This window comes from Triticum dicoccoides, chromosome 4A (genome assembly GCF_002162155.2).
Source record: "Triticum dicoccoides isolate Atlit2015 ecotype Zavitan chromosome 4A, WEW_v2.0, whole genome shotgun sequence".
In the NCBI taxonomy this organism is placed as follows: domain Eukaryota; kingdom Viridiplantae; phylum Streptophyta; class Magnoliopsida; order Poales; family Poaceae; genus Triticum; species Triticum dicoccoides.
Window position 1 is genome coordinate 625,868,031 of NC_041386.1, and position 19,833 is coordinate 625,887,863.

Below are 19,833 nucleotides of genomic sequence, written 5' to 3' on the forward strand. Positions count from 1 at the left end.
AGATGTCCCACCGCGACTGGTGGGCCCTCGACTGCCGCCACGGCCGTGCCCTCCTGGAAAAGTTAGGGTCCCGAACGCTCCTCGTCTGGGACCTCGTGACCGGCGACCGGCGCTACCTGCCCCTTCCCCCCGCCTGCAAGCGGAGTGACAACGGCGCGGTTCTCCGCGCGGCCGGCCACGCCGATTGCCATTGCCATCGGTGCCCGTTCCTCGTGGTGTACATGTTCAGACGACGTAATTCTGCTGCAATCTGTGCGTCCGTCTGGTCGTCCGAGACCGGCGTCTGGAGTGAGACCACCTTCATCATTGTACCATATTTATCAGTTGTTCCGGAACCGTCAACTCTGGTTGGGAATAAACTCTACTGGCTGCTGGAAAACTCTGGTATCTTAGAGTATGATTTGGATCATCATGGGCTGGGTCTAATTCACGAGATGCCATACGACGCTCTCTGGGCGGGGAAGTTCCTCCTCATGCCGGCAGAGGATGGACGGCTTGGTTTGGCCGGAGTTGAACGACACAATCTTCATCTGTGGTCACTGATTGCGAGCATTGATGGGCGGGTAACATGGACACATCAAAGGGTAATTGATCTTGGGAATTTCCTCGGGCCAGAAGTGGCGGCGAACTGTATCTATGGAATTGGTTTTGCTCAAGATGCTGGGGTGATCTTCATTCATATGCACGCTACCGTCTATATGATCCATCTCAAGTCCATGCAGATCAAGGAGGTGTCAGAGAAAGGGTTGTACGGCGGCGAACTTCATTACACAAGTTTCTATGCTCCAGGTACTGCCATTGTGTCCAATGTTGGCATTGAGGAGATCAACATTATTATTATTTTTGATAGAGTAGAAAAAAGGCGTCCCTATTCCTTCAATGTATTGTGCACAAAAGAAATAAATATAAATTATTGAATATTTGTTTCAAGATAGATAATCTACAGTGTCTTGATGAATCGTATTAATCTTGTATTACATGTCATTTTGTAGCAAAAGCAAGTGTTTTGTGCAAGGTGAGATATATTATAGTGGTTTCATTGAAGCGTCACCATATCTTATCAGTTCTTTAGCCCAGTTGCCATTGGTTTATTGACTAATTTTTTTCATAGGAATTACCATTGGTGGTGGAGATGATCAAGCTGAAATGTTGAACAACAGTTGAGATGATTGTGCTATCACATCTGCGGCGATGCTTTTGTTGGTAGATGATGTGACGTTCCCTTTTTTTTTGCTTGGATGGCTTGACAATTTTGCCGTGCATATGCAACTGGTCGATATTCTCTCCATGGTAAAGAAGCTGGCATGCTATAGAATACAGTTAGAACCCTGACGCTGTGTTTTAGTTCTGTTCCTCTACCCCTTGGACGGCAACAGCTCTCAGATCGACCTTAATTATTCGGCTTTTCTCTTAGAGCTGGGAAACACTTCCCCCTGTGCCTGCACAATTCATAGCTCATTGTGCTAATGTGCTACCGTGATGCAATTTATCATGTCATACATTTTATATCCCTTTGATCATCAATCAAGAGTTGGAGTATGCATTTCAAAAAATATAATGACCAGAAGGTTTTGGTCCTTCAAACATGAATTCATGCTCCCATTTGTGTGGGTACTAAGAGCATCTCCAGCCGTTCGGCCTCCAGGACGTCGAAAAAGACCTGTCTGGGGCCGAACCGGCGTTTGCTTGTCGCGTGGGGGCGATTGCGTTCCCAGTCATCGCCGTCAGGTCGCTGCCAAAATCGCGCAAACTCAGCGATCTAATACGAATCTGGCACAAACTCGGCGATTTTTCATTGAAATTTGTACAAAAACAGAGAAACATACAAACTACGCCTAGCCCTACTACGCCGCGGCCGCCACCCGCCTTCTACATGCCGAGGAGCCTGTAGAAACGGGTGTAGTCGCCGCCGTCGTCATCGGCGTCGCACGCCCTGCCGGAGCCGCCGCCGTCCCTACTGCACGCCTGGCCAGGGTCGCCGACGCGCGGGGAGTTGGACGGCCTGGCTTCGTCCTCCTCGTCGCTGTCAAGGACGACGACGCCGCCCTCCTCGCGTCCGCGGCGCCGGGCCTGGAGCTCCACGTACTCCCGGCGCTGGCGCGCCACCTGCTCGCGGACGTAGTCCGCCTTCGCCCCCTTGAGGGCGGTCTCGTCGTCGGTGGCCATCTCCGCATGCTCCGGCTTCACGGGGAGCAGCCCCGGCTCGGTCTTCGGCCGGACCAGGCGGAGGGAGCGCGGGGAGGAGCAGCCGCCCTCTTTGATGACGAGGGCGCCACTGGGGGTGTGGCGACGAAGCGACGTCTCCTCCGGCTCCAGCTTGATGGGGCGGAGCGCCGGCGAGCCGGAACCCGACTATGAGGAGGTCCCCGGCTCCATTCGCTGCAGCGTCCAGGAGCTGTCACGACGGCGAGAGAATGACGAGCGCAGTGGGTACTAAAGGCGCGGCGTGTTGCCGGTCTCGATGTGGTCGAGGACGGCCTCGAGGGTGCGGCCGGGCATGCCCTACCACTCGCGCCGTCCGTTGGCGTTGAGGCGGCCGCGGGGGATGACGCCGTTGGCGGAGGTGATATGCTCTTCGCGGCGGCGCTCGAAAGTGCATCGTCCACAGCGTGTGGCTGTCGGCGGCGTACCTCGGCTTGTTCCGTTGCGCCTTCGTCAGCAACGAGCGGATGCGGGCAATCTCGGCCCGCCGTTCGGCCCCGGGCTGCACCGGTACCGGGACGCCGACGACGCTCAACTTCCACGAGCCCAGCACCCTCATGTCTGGGGGTGCCAGATAGTCGGCCTCGTAGAGGAGGCGCGCCTCGTCCTCATGGAGATGGCGTCGGCCGAAGCCGTTCGCCGCCGCGGAGTCGCCGGGGTACCGTTCGGCCATTGCTCGTCGGCGAGGAAGAGGGGGGAGAGGCGGCTTCTGTGGGAGACGAGGCGAGAGAAGGCGAGTTGTGGCGACTGATGCGTTCACCAACGGGGAGGTCGGCTTTTATAGCCGATTCGGGGGGCGCGTCCTGGACGCCTTCACTGCGCCGCCCGTGAGGCATCAATGGAGGCTGACCGGCGCGGCAGCGCGGCAGCCTTGGCATTGATTCCTACGGGAACCGAGGCGATGAGGACGACGAAGCGGCGTCTCGCTGACTCGGCAGGCCCATTCTCGTTCGCGCCAAAATCGCTTTCCCCGGCGCCCCCCAGCGCGCCCGGTTTGGCCTGGGTCTGCCGGCGTCAGTTTCGGTCCAAACCGGCGAAATACAGGCTCCTGGGGCGCGACTGGGCCGTGTTTTGGGCGCCGGCGGCAAAAAAACGCCTTGGGGGGCCTGTTGGGGGTACGGCTGGAGATGCTCTAAATCTCAACTTTCATTTCAAGAAAAAAGTATAACTGTAAATCAGACGTTTCTTTACCATGCCTTGTGGTGTTTACATGATATTACCCCTACTGTGTACAAAGTTGACCACCATACTGCACATGACTCGTAATGTTGTTTTTATACCTTGTGGCGTTCACTTTTGGCAGCATATCATTCCTTGGTTCGTTCCAGGTCATTTTTATACTTAGATGTGCAGAGAGACTTGAGAACATGTTTAAGTGGTAGTTACTGTTTTCCTAGTGTTGTTTGAACTTGCAGATATTGTTTTCTCTGAAATTTGTCCCTCAAAAGTAGCCAAAATTGGCTCTGTTTGATGAAGTTGCTCGCTATGCAAGTACCTAGGTCATGTTCTTTGTCTCTGTGGCACTCATGCAAGGTGCTCAATATTTTGCCTGGTGATGTCGTAGCTGTTAGGCGCTTTGTGTGGCTGTAACAAACTTGCAATGCCAAATGTGGCACTAGCTTGCGAAAGAGGATGAGTTTTTTTTTTTGTGAAATAGGACGAGTTAATCATGCAATGTTATCTTTAGTGATTTCTATAGATGTTATCCGACTGCGACTTGCTAGATATAAAGATATTGTTGACGAGAAGAGTCTGTTCAATTTTTTCATGAATACGCAAAGCTTGCGTATCTTTTATTGATGAGAGAAGTGCATATTTCAATCAACTCTTGCCTTAGTCTAATTTACAAACCCGAGTCTAATAATGTCTACATTACAACTCCCAACTATTAAAACCGGCCAAGATTCAACCCTCCTCTCCCTTTTTGACTGGTTGACCATCTAATCAACATGTCCAGTCAGCAAGCTACGTCAGCAAAAAATTCAAAATTAAAAAAACTGCAAAAAATCCAAAAATATATAATCAATTTTTTAGAAAAACTATAAAATAAAAATAAAACTTCAAAATTCTGGAAAATTGAAAAAAGTATGTGCCTGTTTTTTGAAAAAGAAAACTCAAAAACAAAGTTCAAAAACTTTTCCTAGATGGTTAGTATTGTTTTCTTGACTTTTTTACAGTTTTTTATTTTTCCTGCATTTTTTATGTGAAAGACTTTTTCTGGAATGTTTGAATTTTTTTTGTGAGGTTGCTTGTTGACTGGATGGTCAACTGATAAAAACCGGTCAATGGGGAAGGGGAGGGTTGAATCCGGATTGGTTTTAAGAGTTCGGAGACGATATTAAAGTTGATAGTTTGTAAATTAGACTATGCTAAGTGTTACAGGTTGAAATATGCACTTCTCTCTTCATTGATAAAAGAAGTTGAAATGAGAATAAAGGGGGTACATCATATGACACAACCAAAGATGGCATAGGCATGGTGCCTGGAGCGAAGAGACATGAGATGCTACAACAAAGCGCTAAAGTAGCCTGAACAAGAGAAACAACCCGAGCCGAAACAATATCCCAAGTCTTGAATAGCATCACCGAGTACACCACGAGATGACACCTTCATGAAGGGGAACGATGTTGATGTTGCTGTCGTCTGATCTGAAGAAGCGGATCCAAGGTTTCCCCTATTGCTCGAAGAGGGGCACAGGAAAAGGCCGTGGAACTGTTGTTAGCATCATCAAGCCGAGCAGAGATTTCACGATGTCTAGCATCAACAAGCTGCCATCATAACCTGCAAGTGGATCGGCGGGTTGAATGCGGAGCGCCGAAGTAGGCTTTCGGGCTCCGCCCCCCGTGTGATTGTCGGGTAGGCGGGCGTCTTGTCAGCCCGCCAGTCACATCCGATCTGAATGTGGAGAGGGCTCTCGAGATGACATATATAGAGAGAGAGGTGTTTTGTGTGGGTCCATGTAGCCAGTCCTAGGTCTGGACTTCCCCAAACCTCTCCAATTTGATGCCGGTTTTGCGGGATTTTGGATGCCCGGACCAATCTGGGCAATCATGGTGACTACCGTTGGATGGTTAAATATTTATGCGTGTTTTTGGCGATCCGTGTGTTGCCTTATGGCTCAAACATTGAGAGAAAATATATACAAACTGGGTTTCTTTTGCATAAAACGCCTCAAACAAATGACTCGAGGGCCCATTTAGCAAAAAACACAACCCCATTTACCCTCGCGTGACAAAAAGTCAAAACAAAAGTAACCCCCGGCATGCAATTCCCCAATTCCCAAACCTATGGAGGAGCTCGCTGGCGACCGCCCCGGCCCGCCGCCGCTCTATCTCCCGCTTCCCCCGGACGACCTGCTCCTGGAGATCCTCCTGCGCCTCCCGCCGGAGCCCATCTACCTCTTCCGCGCCTCCTTCGTCTCCAAGCACTGGCGCAGCCTCGTGCACGACGCCCGCTTCCTCCGCCGCTTCCGTGAGTTCCACGTGGGGACGCCTCCCGTCCTCGGCTTCTTCAACAACCAGTTGGAGCATCCCCTCTTCGTCCCCACCTCCGGCGGCTTCGCGCTCTCCACCGCCACGATGTCCCACGACGACTGGTGGGCCCTCGACTGCCGCCACGGCCGAGCCCTCCTGGAAAGGCTCGGATCCGGAAAGCTCCTCGTCTGGGACCTCTTGACCGGCGACGAGCGCCACCTGCCCGCCCCCCCAGCCTGTGACGGGATGTACAACGATACGGTTCTGTGCGCGGCCGGCCACACCGTCCACGGCGACTGCCGGTCGTGCCCGTTCCTCGTGGTGTACGTGTTCAGTCGAAGTAGTTCTGCTATCTGTGCGTGCGTATTGTCATCCGATACTGGCGTCTGGAGTGAGGTCACCTCCATCGATGTACAATCTTTAGTAGTTGATCCGACACCGTCAGCTCTAGTTGGGAACACACTCTACTGGCTGCTGGAATACAATAATATCTTTGAATATGATTTGGATAATCATAGGTTGGGTCTAACTGCGAAGTTACCAGGCGACACTCTATGTAGCTATCGGGGGCAGGTTGTCATCATGCCGACAGAGGATGGACGTCTTGGTTTGGCCGGAGTCGAAGGACCCAATCTCCATCTGTGGTCACTGCTGACAGGCATTGACGGGCTCGTAACATGGACACATCAAAGGGTCATAGATCTTGAGAATTTATTGCACCGGAAGTGGTGGCATTATGTATCTATGGAGTTGAGGCGGTTGGTTTTGCTGAAGATGCTGGGGTTATCTTCATTTATGTGCACCCTAGTGTCTATATGATCCATCTCAAGTCCATGCAGATCGAGGAGGTCTCAGAGAAAGGTACCTTTGGCAACGTACTTCCTTACAAAAGCTTCTATGCTCCAGGTACTGCCATCGTCTGCACCAATTTACCAACAAGTCCTTCATGTCTGAGTGGAAGACAACTCTTTCGCCACTAACAAATGTATATGAAATTATGATGCCGTTGCATTCTTACTTGCATATGTTTCTCTTCATCCAGACCCAACATCTACCATTTGTGTGCATCATATTGCATAATGAATTAGTATGTATTGGGGAGAAATCAACTTTTGATGTTCTATCAGTGGTACTTTTAGATCTCTTGTAGATTTAGTCAATACTGCTCCATTTAAAGGTGATTTATTACTACATATACAGTTGAAAGGAAGAGCATAGCTGTTTCTGAGCGCCGATTTATAATTTCTTCTGTCATGGTTGCCCTACTGGTGTTGGATAATATGATCTCACTCACACATGAGAGTTGTGTTGCGTAATAAAATGACGTCGCCACCAATTCATTAGCGAGTCATTGCAAGATTTGTTTCTCTTTCTGTTTAAGCTACTGGATTCAGTTAAGGTATAAATGGTCTGCAGTGTCTTGAGTTGACATTGTAATCTTGTATTACATGTCATTCCTAAAATGTTCCTTATCTTGTAGCAAAATCAAGTGTTTTGTGCAAGGTAAGGTATATAACAGTGGCTTCACTGAAGTGTCACCATCTCTTATCAGGTGTTTTCTTGCCCTATTGCCATTGGTTTACTGACTCATCTTCTCATAGGAACTATAATTGGAAGTCGAGATGATCAAGCTGAAATGTTGAACAACTGTTGAGATGATTGTGTTGTCACATCTGCGGTGATGTTTTGTTGGTTAAAAGAGGTGATGTGACATTTGTCTCACTGTATTTCTGTTGTTCTGCTTGCATGGGTTGATAATTTCCTTGAATCTGCAACGGGTCAATATTCTCTGCAATAGTAAAGAAGCTGCCGTGCTCTACATAATACAGTCAGAACTCTGAGCAATGTGTTTTAGTTCTGCTTCTCTAGCCCTTAGACGTCAACAGCTCTCACAACGACCTTATTCGACTTTTCTTGGAGCTGTGAAACACTTGCCGCTGGGTTTGCACAGTTCATAGTTCATTGTGCTAATGTGCTGCTGTGATGCAGTTTGTCATGTCAGTCATTTTATATATATTTTTTGACAAGTGGACATTTTATATCCTTTTGATGCATAGTTGCACCAGTCGTGAGCTGGGGTCTGCATTTCAGAAAATAGAATGACCAGAAGGTTTCGACCCCTTCAAACATGAAGTCATGCTCCCATATGTGTGGGTTCAGTTAATCTCAACTTGATCATCTTGAGACAAAAGTATACCTGGAAATCAGATGTTTCTTCATCATGCCTTATTATCCCTCGTGTTTACAGGATCTTACCCCTTCTGTATACAAAGTTTACCACCACACATGGTTGGTAGGCTTGGCAGCCTATCGTCGCTGCAGGTCGTTTTTATAGTGAGATGTGCAAAGAGACGTGAGAGCATGTTTAACTAGTAGAAACTGTTTTTCTAGTGCTGTTTGAGCCATCCTGAAGAGTGGTAGCATTTCAGCTTCAGGAACATATCCACACCTGCATGACTAATCAACAGCTAGCACACTCCACACGTGTGTGATCCATCCGACCGACAAAAGCAAAATTTGAATATTTGCTTGATTGCATGAAACATATCCACCGTGGACTAAACATTGTGATCATATTCAACACAAATTAATAGATGTTGAGTGGTAGGAACTCGGATGGCACAGCACCACCATTGTTGGCACAATCAACTCATGATTTCAGCACGCATTCTTATCATATTTTCACTAGATTTTTTCGGACAATCCCAAGGTAAGATTGATTGACGGAGTCAAGAGATGGAGATCTTGGTTTAGCAGCGGCTGCCTGTCCTTTTCTTTCGTGAAAGGTATGATCTAGAGTGTGATTCTGATCCCGTGATTGGGTGCTTGGCGTAGAATGAGTGGAGCATACTAGGAATGCCGAAGGCAAGAGAACATGGCGTCTTTAACTCTCCCAAGTCCTAACGCACATTTCTGGTTGAAAATCTTCTATATCTAAATAGTTAGCCCCCACTAACCTACTTCTCTCCACATGCAAGCATGCCATCACAACATGCAACATACATGAAAAAATGCCCACCTCAACATGAAAGCATTCAAGAGAATTTTCATTCTATTATGTTATTTTTATTAATAAATATTTTACAACTATACAATAACCAAACATTGTAAATATTATGTATGTTTTTAGTTCTCATATTATTACACCGAATTTTCATGTTGCATAAAATCAAATATCACTAAATTCTATTACAAAACATTATCGCAACAACTTTTGGGGTAATGTCATTTAGTTATTAGCAATGGCGACGTCCAAAATGTAGCATCAAAATAGTTTTGCATACAAACTGTTTCCTACACCTTAGGTATCGAAAGATATTTGGCATGAGATATATGTACAACTTATTAATGCCATCTCTAATTTGGTTGTTGGTCATTTCTTCCTCGTCCTTCTTGGGGAATACTGAAGGCTGCACACCATGAGTCACATTATTCGTCTCCTTTCAAATTATTCATCAAAAAATATTTGGGGCGAGAATATGCCATCTCTAATTCGCCTCATGACAATTTCTTGCTCATCTTTCTTGGGGAATTTTGAAGGCGGTGTACCATGAGCAACACATGCGTCACATTCCTCGTCTCCTGTCAGAACTATCTTATTCAAGTTGCGAGATCGCTGCAACACAGATCTTATGAATGTATATTGTTGTTCTATTAACCTAAAGCCGGCGAATTCAAGCTCTTTCAGAATCCTGTTCTTGGAATTGTTGAAGTCCATCTCCCACCAAGGAGTCCTTCTTTTGAAAGTAGAGAAATGATCCCTTAACTTTAAAACCAGCAAAACTTAGTCCCTCTACTTTTAAAACCGGATAAGTTTAGTCCCTCATGTTGTTTTTGATGGTTTTCTGCAGACAACTAGCTTACGTATGCACGTTAATTGATCTAAGCTGATTCCTCTCGGGCCAAAAGCACCGGCCAGTGTTAGCTCTCAACTCACACGCTCAGGTGCACTCTGATGTGAACATCAGCACTTGAGTAGTTTGTGCAGCAAACAACTTGACGCGCTGCTAGACACTTGCAGCGACATGGAACGACATATGGATGCAGCTGTCGGACTCGACTCGCACGGCCTCGACATAAAAATAGTGAGCTCGTGCCCTGCTAACTGAATGAGAAGAAAACGGAAAAAAAATCAAGCGCATCAGGGAGAGCTTGCTTTATACTCAAGCGAGCTAGTACGAGGCTACCTTTGTACAGGAGAATGGCCGTGTGTTGGGCGCTGCTTCGGCCGGAAGGGGTGGCGTCATGGCCGATAGCCACCGCGCAGAGTACCACCCGCAGGGATTAAACTTATCCGGTATTACAAATTGAGGGACTAAACTTATCCGGTTTTGAATATTGAGGGACTAAGATTTACTGGTTTTACAATTGAGGGACCATTTTTATATTATCGAAAAGTTGAGGAACGAAAAATATACTTATCCCTTTAATGGCCGGCCTTTGAAGCATCCGTTTGCGTCAACGCATTTAAGGCCCTGCTTGGATTAAATCATTTATTTTCCATTCCAAATACACTTGTAAAAAATACAGTCATCCGCCCGCCTAGAAACTGCTCATAGCCGGTGAGTTACACTTATAAGTAAAATACAACCATATTAATTTACATCCATTCCAAGCGCGGCCGGCCTAACCAGCACTTATCCATCTTTGATGTGCAAGTTCAAAAAGTTTCAGCTCCTAATTCGAACTACACTTAGAGGACAAAAAAGAGAAAATCAGATTTGATGCGCATGTTACCTCGCTCGTTCGCTCTCAGCGACGGCGCAAGCAAGCAGCGACCAACACATTCTTCTTCGATAACCATCCGCATCTTCTCCGCCACAGGTAATTTCCCCAAACCCATCAGGACCAGAGCTCCATCGCTGTCTTCTTCCTGATAATTTCCCCTATGTGAGTTACGAAACCGTATGTGTGCAGGGAACTGACCCCGTGAGCCGCAACTCAACAGGCCCTTGAGTTTCTTGGATCTTTCCTAGCTAGGATGATGCTGGTGCGTCTCCAACGATCGATGCCCCTCCGCCTTGATTACAAGTTCACAGATCACACACGCTATGGTATGAACACAGCTTTGATGCTGAATTGTCAGAATTGACTACATTTAGCCGCGCTTGCAACCAGCGACGTATATTGCCTTCCTGTGCACCAGTGGCTGTCAACTACTAGCACAAGTCACATGAGTCTTGCCCAAGCTTGGGCACCTTCATGTGTCTTTGATGCTGCATCCACAATTTAGTCGCGTTCACAATCGGCGTCGTCCATCGTGTCCATCTTGCCTTCTTGTGCACCACTGGCTGTCAACTACTAACAAGTCAAAAGAGTCTTGCACAAGCTTGTTCCCTGTGTCACCCAAGCACAGGTGGCGTTCCCTCCTCCATTGATGAATTGTATGAATATTGCTAGCTCACATATGATGGGGTTCCAAGAAAAAACAGAGGTCAGCAAGTCTTGCACAGACCTCACAAGTCAGCAACCTGTATTCAAGATGTTGATGTATGGCACGCACGCAGACCCACCAATTCATGACCAAGTGGAATTCCATGTTCTACTTTTTGACAGATGTATGGTGGCGTGCTTCGCTCGGTTGTTGACAACGCATTCTAGAACTTATTATATGCGTGAAAGTCTTCCGGAGTTCCCACGGGAGATGGCGGAAAAGTCTTCCGGTTGCTCTGCAAATCACATCTTTGATAGGCTTCTAGTAATATACAGTACAGGGTGCTCTGTTCTCTCCCACCTTTTGGGTTCCTCGGCTGTGGCATCGGGGTCTACCTGTACCACCCTGACACGGGTGACCTCGTCGGCCACTGCACGATTAAGTGCACCTCCATGGCGAGCTTGCTCCTCGTGACGGAAGGTGGAGGGATCTGCAACGGCATGGGCTGCTGCACCGTCACTTTCCCCGTGGCGTTCCGAGGGTTTAGGGTGACCATCGTGAAGAACAACGAGACAGTGCCACAGCCTTTTGCTAACATCACCATCAAGGCTTTCTTGTCATTCCGCCCGTATATCTTTAGCATTGCGGACCTGTTGTCCGATAAGATAAATGCGAGCACTGTCGGTGCTTCCTCTGCTGCGTACCTCTCGACTGTGATCACAGATAAGCCCAATTGCGCAAAAGCTCGGTCGGATGATAAGACACGGTATGCCTGTGGCAGTAGCAATTGTGAGAATGTGGCAAATGGAGGCTACTATTGTACCTGCTCTAGCAGTTCTGATGATGGTAATCCCTACATTCTTGATGATTGCAAACAAGGTACTCACCCTCCTTCCACACCTAGTTTCTTTTTCATTTGATCCAATTATATGAATTATGTTTTTCAAAAAGGTACTCCATCCGTTCCTTTTTATAAGACGTTTTGGACAGCTGGCATTGAGCTGTTTTGTGCTCTGTCTGAATTGTCTAAACGTCTTATAAAAGGGAACAGAGGGAGTATATGATGTGATGTGTTAAGAACATTCTGGAAATGATAGTCAGGGACTTGAACAACAAATGGTGTATAAAGCGCTTCATTTGTTCATTGATTGTTATCTCATCACATATGTTTGGTTATTGATATTTCTTCACTGAAACAGAGTATAATCATACCCCCAAAATGAACTGTTCTAGATCATGTGGTAGCACAAACGTTCCTTTCCCTTTTGGGTTTGAACCAGGGTGTTACGCTACCAGGAGATTTCAACTGAATTGCGCATCCAATCGCACTCTTATTGGCAGACCACCTGTAAAATATGAAGTGACAAATATTTCATTAGATGATGGACTGCTATATGTTAATAAGCTTTCAGAGTTTGAAGATGCCAACATGAATTATCTATCAATATACTACGGTGGCTCTGGATATTTTGGTCAGCAACTGGTATATGGATTGGATAAGTCTGATTTATCTGAGGAATTTGGTGTCTGGAGGTGGTCCGCGGCCAACCTTACATGTGAAAGTGCAAAAAAAGACAGAGCGTATGCATGCCGTAGCGCGAATAGTGAGTGTATTGGTGTCACGCATGGAAAACTCTACATTGGTTATCGATGCAAGTGCTCTCCTGGCTTTGAAGGAAATCCTTATGTCGAAAATGGATGCACAGGTATGTGCTCTTGTATTTTAGTGTGTTCTGTTTTATGGTATGCAGAAATAACATGGATTTTTCATGAGAGTGACATGCTATCGGTATAATTTTATATATGTTGTTTGCCGATATTAACGAGTGTTTAGCAGGTAGAAAGCAAATAGAAATACAAAATGACATATCATCCAATCCAGTTTACAAAATGACATATCATCCACTGCTTGCAGATATTGACGAGTGTCTGATACCCAATAACTGTAATGGGACATGCTATAACCTGAAAGGAAGCTTCCGTTGTTGCCCTCATGACATGTTCTTTGATCCAGTAGAAAAACAGTGCACTCCTGATAAGCGGCAAAATCTTATTTTGGGTATGTCAGTGCTGTTCGCTGTCTTGTGCATTCCCAACAACAACAACAACAACAACAAAGCCTTTAGTCCCAAACAAGTTGGGGTAGGCTAGAGGTGAAACCCATAAGATCTCGCAACCAACTCATGGCTCTGGCACATGGATAGCAAGCTTCCACGCACCCCTGTCCATAGCTAGCTCTTTGTCGATACTCCAATCCTTCAGGTCTCTCTTAACGGACTTCTCCCATGTCAAAATCGATCGACCCCGCCCTCTCTTGACATTCTCCGCACGCTTTAGCCGTCCGCTATGCACTGGAGCTTCTGGAGGCCTGCGCTGAATATGCCCAAACCATCTCAAACGATGTTGGACAAGCTTCTCCTCAATTGGTGCTACCCCAACTCTATCTCGTATATCATCATTCCGGACTCGATCCTTCCTCGTGTGGCCACACATCCATCTCAACATACGCATCTCCACCACACCTAACTGTTGAACATGTCTTGTGCATTCCCATTGTCAGAAAAATAAAACAAATCTTCATCTGTTGCAATTACTCATGTAGGGGTTTCTACTGGGATTGGCAGTGGTTTTGGAGTACTAGCTCTTGCACTGGGTGCGATTATACTAATGAGGAGATTGAAGAGAGGCGCTCAAAGGAAAATCCGAAGGGCATTCTTCAGAAAAAACAAAGGTCTGCTCCTGGAGCAGCTGATCTCATCCACCAGTGAAAGCGTCACTCACAGCACAAGGATATTTTGCCGAAAAAGGCTCACGCCCCGCTTTATAGATAAAGCCAATGCCAAAGCCAACATCCACAAGGTTCACACCACCAAGGTTCACACACACACACACAGACCAGGAACAAACAAGCATCAAGGGTTAGTGCTGAGGGCACAGCTCAACAAGCCCAACACACACACAAAAAGCGGCACACACGCCGGGAGAGAGACGCCTCTAGTCGGGCTCCGGGGGAGGCGGCGGGAGCGGCGGAGCCAGGCGGAAGGCCAACGAACGAAGGTCGGAGAGGAGTCTGTCGATGGCATCCCGGTCCGGAGGGCGGCTAAGCGGCCGCCAGAGCTGCAAGTAACCACACATTTTGAAGATGGAGTCAGTCGCACGTCGAAGAGGCACCTTCTGAATGACAAGCTTATTGCGAACCGTCCACAACGTCCAAGCCAGCACCCCAACGCACAGCCATCTAATATGTCTGTAGCGTGGAGGGGAGGCCTGGATTTCCGCAAGCAAGTCGGGGAAGTTGTTATTACACCACTGTCCCCCAACCGTTTCGCGAAAACACGCCCATAGGAACTGTGCCGTGCAACAGGAGAAGAAGATGTGATTGGCATCCTCCGCCGTGTCACATAGGGGGCACATCCCATCCCCAGGCCCATGGCGCTTGAGGACCTCCACGCCGGACGGTAGGCGGCCGCGGATCCATTGCCACAAGAAGATCCGGATCTTAAGTGGGAGGCGGATGTCCCAGATAAGGCCGAATGGCTCCGGGGCAACTGATGGGGCAATAGCCGCGTAAAGGGACTTGGTGGAGAAGCGGCCTGAGGAATCCAGACGCCAGGAGATGGCATCCGGAGAGTCAGCCACGTCCATAGGGAACAGGGCGATGTCCTGGAGGAGGACATCCCAAGCAGCCACCTCGGCAGGGCCAAAAGGACGACGAAACGCGAGGCGCCCTAAGTCAATAAGGGCCGCCTCGACCGAGACCCGAGGGTCAACTACAATGTCGAAGAGGATGGGGAACCGGGCGGCCAGGGGGGAGTCCCCTAGCCACCTATCAAGCCAAAACAAGGTCGAGGCGCCAGAGCCCACCGAGATGGAGGTGCCTATCCTCAGGACTGGAAGCAGCTGGACGACTGCCTGCCAAAACTGGGAACCGCCCGAGCGCTGGCAGAACGCCAGAGGCTGGCCACGCAGGTACTTGTTCCGAATGATAGTCAACCAAAGGCCTCCCTCCCCATTGGCAATGCGCCATAGCCAGCGGGTGAGGAGGGCGATGTTCATGCGCCGAGAGGACAAAATCCCAAGGCCACCCTAGTCTTTGGGTTTGCAGATGTCTGGCCAGCTGACCATGTGATATTTCTGTCTGCCTGCCTCGCCAGCCCAGAAAAATCTGGCCTGGTACTTGGCGATCTCCTGATGAAGGGTTTCATGAAGGCTGTAAAAGCTCATGAGGAACCACAGAAGGCTGGCAAGCGACGAGTTGATAAGGATCACACGTGCCGCCTTCGACAGCCAACGCCCTTTCCAGGGCTCAACTCGGTGCTGCATACGGGTCACCGTGGGGCGGAGGTCCGCCACGGTGAGGCGCGAGTCGCTAATGGGGATCCCCAGATAGGTCGTGGGAAAAGATCCCAGCCGGCAGTTAAGCCGATCGGCAATGGACTGAGCGTCCTCATCGGGGTAGCCGAGCACCATCACTTCGCTCTTGTCAAATTTGATGGTCAGGCCCGACATTTGCTGGAAGCACAGAAGGAGGAACTTCAGGCTGGAAATCTCGAGGGCGGATCCCTCCGTCATAATAATGGTGTCATCCGCGTATTGGAGAAGGGTCACCCCTCCCCCTCCAACAAGGTGCGGGACCAAGCCACGAATATGCCCCGCAGCCGTGGCCTTAACTAGGATGGCGGCCAGGGCATCGACAACCATGTTGAACAAGAACGGCGAGAAGGGGTCCCCCTGCCGAACCCCACAAAGGGTAGGGAAGAAGGGTCCAATCTCGCCGTTGATGTTCACCGCAGTCCGGCCGCAGGAGACGAGCTGCATGACGCGGGTCACCCACCGATCGTCAAAGCCCTTGCGAAGCAGGACTTCCCTCAGGAACGGCCAGTGGACCGTGTCATAGGCTTTGTGGAAGTCCAGCTTAAGGAAGACCGCCCTGTGGCGCTTCAGACGAACCTCGTGGAGCACTTCGTGGAACACCAACACCCCATCCAGGATAAATCGGCCTTGAATGAAGGCGGATTGGTTCGGGTGGGTAATAGTGTCCGCAAGGAGGGTCACCCTATTGGCGTATCCCTTCGCCAGAATCCTAAAGATCACATTAATAACTGTGATGGGGCGGAACTGGCGGATATCGGCGGCACCCGGGACCTTGGGGATGAGGGTCACCACACCATAGTTAAGGCGCCCCAAATCCATGGTACCAGAGTAGAATTCCTCAAAGAGAGCCATGACCTCATGCTTGATGGCAGGCCAGAACGTCTTGAAGAAAGCTACAGGTAAACCATCAGGTCCCAGGGCCGAGGGGGGGTTCATCCCCCTAATGGCAGCGAGGACCTCGTCCTCACTGAAAGGAGCAACCAAGGCCGCATTGGCTGCAGCCGAGACTCCAAGCGCCCCCGACCAAATGTCGGGGGCAAGGCTAGCCCCACCACACGGGGTGGGGGTAAATAAGGCCCTATAGAAGCCATCCACATGGAGGCGGATGGCCGCGGGCTGCACTAACTGCGCATCTCCATCCCACAGGCAGTGGATGGAGTTGCGACGGCGCCGGCCGTTCGCAACCGCCTGGAAGTAGGCGGTGTTTGCGTCGCCCTGAAGCACCCATCTCTGGGTGCCCCGTAGGCGCCAGTAGGCCTCCTCGTCCATGTAGATGAGGGATAGCTGGTCCTCTAGGTCGTAGCGCAGCAGCCACTCATCCGAGGAGAGCCCGGTCGAGTCCGCGCGCGCATCCAAGGCTTGAATCGCCACAAGGATGGAATTCTTGCGCTCTCTCAGGTCCCGGCCAAGATTAGCCCCCCAACCCTTCATGAACTGTCGGGCTAACTTGGCACAAAAGTGCCAAGTATCGACCGCGGACATGGCGCGATGGGGTGCCGACCTGGCGAAGATCCAGCGGGCAACGACGGCCTCCCGGAAGCCCGCCTGGTTGAGCCAGAAGCTCTCGAACCGGAACCGCGGCAGGGAGGGAGGGCGCTCGTCAACCGTGGGGAGGAGAAGGGGGACATGGTCGGAACCAATCCGGGTGACCGCCCGGAGCGATGCCAGGGGGCATCGCAATTCCCACTCCGGGGAAACTAGGACACGATCCAGCACGGATTGTGTCGGAATAGTTTGCCGGTTGGTCCAAGTAAATCTGGCACCAGTCCGGTCAAGCTCACGGAGCCCCAGCTCCGCGATCCAATCGTTGAAAAGCTGCATCCGGGGGAAATTCACCCGGGAATTATTCTTCTCGTCCGGCGAACGGATGAGGTTGAAGTCGCCCCCCACCAAAACAGGATGTGGGGAGTTGGAGATCTTCAGCTGCAACTCGGCAAGGAAGGCCGGGGAGCGGCGGTGGTCAGCCGGACCGTAGACCGCAATGACCTCCCATTTGAAGTTCAAAGCCCGCTCGAAGATCTCCATGCTAACGAAAAACTCCCCTCTATCCATGCCGCCCACCTCGAAAGTGGCATCCTTAACCCCAAGAAGGATGCCACCCGAGTGGCCTGAGGTCCCGCTAGAAGGGAGCCAGTGCCACGCGAAGAGGTGGGGGCTCAGATGTTCCAGCTCCTGTAGGGTGAACTCGACTCTAAGGGTTTCTTGGATGGCAATGATGTCAATATGTTCGTCCCGGATGTACTCGATGAGCTGGCGGCGACGGCCGTCATGGCCGAAGCCGCGGAGGTTCCAGAAAAGGGCCCTCATCTAAACCCCCATCAGGGGGCTGCTTGACCCCAAGACACGAGAGGCGCTTTGCGCGCGAAGGGCGGCCGTGCGAGACCGAGTGCGACCACGGATGATCCCGTCGGCCACCAGAGGGGTCAGAGCTGGAGGCCGAAGCAGGCGGGCACGAGACTCGGCCAGCCTGCCGTCGAGGATCTCCCGGGCCCTGATGGCCTCAATCTGATCTAAAGGGGGCCCAACCTCCCCCCTGAAGACAATGGCCGAGTCGTTGGCCACCTTAGCAAGGTGGCCAAGGGGAGCGGCCTCGAGAGCAGAAAAGGAGCAACGAGAAGAACTGGGAGGGACGGGATCCACACCTGACTCAAGGTTCCGCACCGCGGCGCGGAGCTCCGCCCGCTCGGCGACGGAAGGAGCAGGAGAGTCGCCCGGCCGTGACGCCTCCAGGCGGGCGCTGCGGCGGGAGGACGTCACCGGCGTGGAGGAGGACCGGGGTCTCCTGGTGTACGCCACCATCGGAGGGGGGTGCGCGGAGGCCGGGGAGGCGACGTCCACCGTCAGCGAGGCGGCCGGGGAAGCCGGCGAGGCGGGGGTGAGGCAGGCCGGCCCCAACGCGGGGAGGGGGGCGGGTGACCCCAGGGACTCCCCCACCGCTGCTCCTGATGGTGGAGAGATCAGAGCAGCAGCGGGGGGGGGCGACGGGCACCATAGCATCACCAGCCGCGGGGGACAGCAGGGGGTCCGAGCCGGCGGGGGTGGGCTCGGCCCCTGGTGTCGCAGGGCGGCGGGCCGAGGTGGCGTCGGGGGAGCGGGGGGACGAGGGCGGGGCGACGAGGAGGCTCACGCTGGAGATGACGCCGGAGGACTCCGACACCGATGGGGAGGGAGCCAGAGGGGTGGCCAGGCGGAGGGCCACCGCGAGATCGGTAGCCGTCACCCGAGAGCGCCCCGGCCCCGACCCACCCCTACCCGCGGGAGGGTTGGGGGAGTCCCGAGACGGGGAGCGAGAGTGCTCCGACTCATCCTCCTCGGCAGGATCATCGAAGCGGGAGGAGCGCGAGCGGCGGTGGTGGGTGTCGTCATCAGCCGCAAGGCCCCCTCCCAGGAGACTGCCCGCCGAGAGGCGAGGACGGCCGACGTGGGACGGGGGCTCGGGGCGGATCTTGAGGTCGTAGCCATCATCGTTGAAGAAGACCCGGATCGTGACGTGGAGTTTGGAGGAGTCCAGGCATTTCACCTTAACCCGCACCTCCTCCTCCTTGCGCAGGAAGAGCTCATCCACCACCACCACCCTGCCCAGGATCTTGGACATACTGCGGATGGTCCGCTCGGACCGGGCCACATCGGGGAGGCCAGAGATGAGGAGCCAAGCCGTGTCCAGGGTGGCGACGGCTCTGGGATCCCACTGTGGCTCAGCGATGTTCACCACGATGTCGTTGAGCGCCAGGGTGATGTTGTTGCTGCGAGTGCAGAAGCCCATGCTCATCGCGTCTGGGAACACCACGGAGAAGGAGCTGGGGGCCGTGGGGGTCACCTGCCAGTCCCACGAGCAACGGCACAGGTGATTGAGCTCAGCCTCAATCAGCTCCGGGGTGGCGACAGCGTCGCCCATCACCGTCACCACAGCCAGCAGCGAGGGGGACGGTGGGGCGAGCTCGGGCACCTCGATGTGGAAGAAAGCCAAGTCCTCGATGCCGTGCCCGTAGATCATGAGCTCCTCCGAGACCGGGCGATCCGGGCAGAGAATCGCGGGGTGCCCGGACTCCTTGCACAAGTAGCACGAGGGTGGGTTGGGGCATGCCACCTGGAAGTGGCCTGAGAGGCCGCAGTTGAAGCACGGCTGAGCCCCGGCCGCGGCGGCGGCACCCGGGGGAGGAGCCACAGGAGCGGAGGCGGTGGTGGCTTGAGGGCGCGGGGGTCCCTTCTTCTTCTTCTTCTTGGATCCGGGGCGTCCCCGGTTGCCGTTACCACCATTGGACGGCGGGAACGCAGCCTGAGAGCAGGGGGGCTGGTAGCGGCTGGAGGTGGCGTCGGCTTCGGCGTTGGGGGGGAGCGGTCGGGGCGGCGAGGGAGACCGGTCGCGGCGCCGGGCCGGCGAGGGAGACCGGCGCCGAGGGGGCGGCCGAG

The 19,833-nt window shown here is 51.8% G+C and overlaps 1 protein-coding gene across 1 annotated transcript in view; it reads left to right on the forward strand.

Moving 5' to 3' along the window:
* The first annotated feature begins 5,489 nt into the window (after window positions 1-5,489).
* Window positions 5,490-19,833, forward strand: part of LOC119283884 (wall-associated receptor kinase 3-like) — a 16,533-nt gene continuing 2,189 nt past the window's right edge. The window contains exons 1-5 of the mRNA XM_037563244.1: window positions 5,490-6,086; window positions 11,367-11,928; window positions 12,249-12,755; window positions 12,965-13,108; window positions 13,652-13,832. Of these exons, the coding sequence (XP_037419141.1) occupies window positions 5,490-6,086; window positions 11,367-11,928; window positions 12,249-12,755; window positions 12,965-13,108; window positions 13,652-13,832 (1,991 nt within the window). The remainder of the gene's footprint in view (window positions 6,087-11,366; window positions 11,929-12,248; window positions 12,756-12,964; window positions 13,109-13,651; window positions 13,833-19,833) is intronic.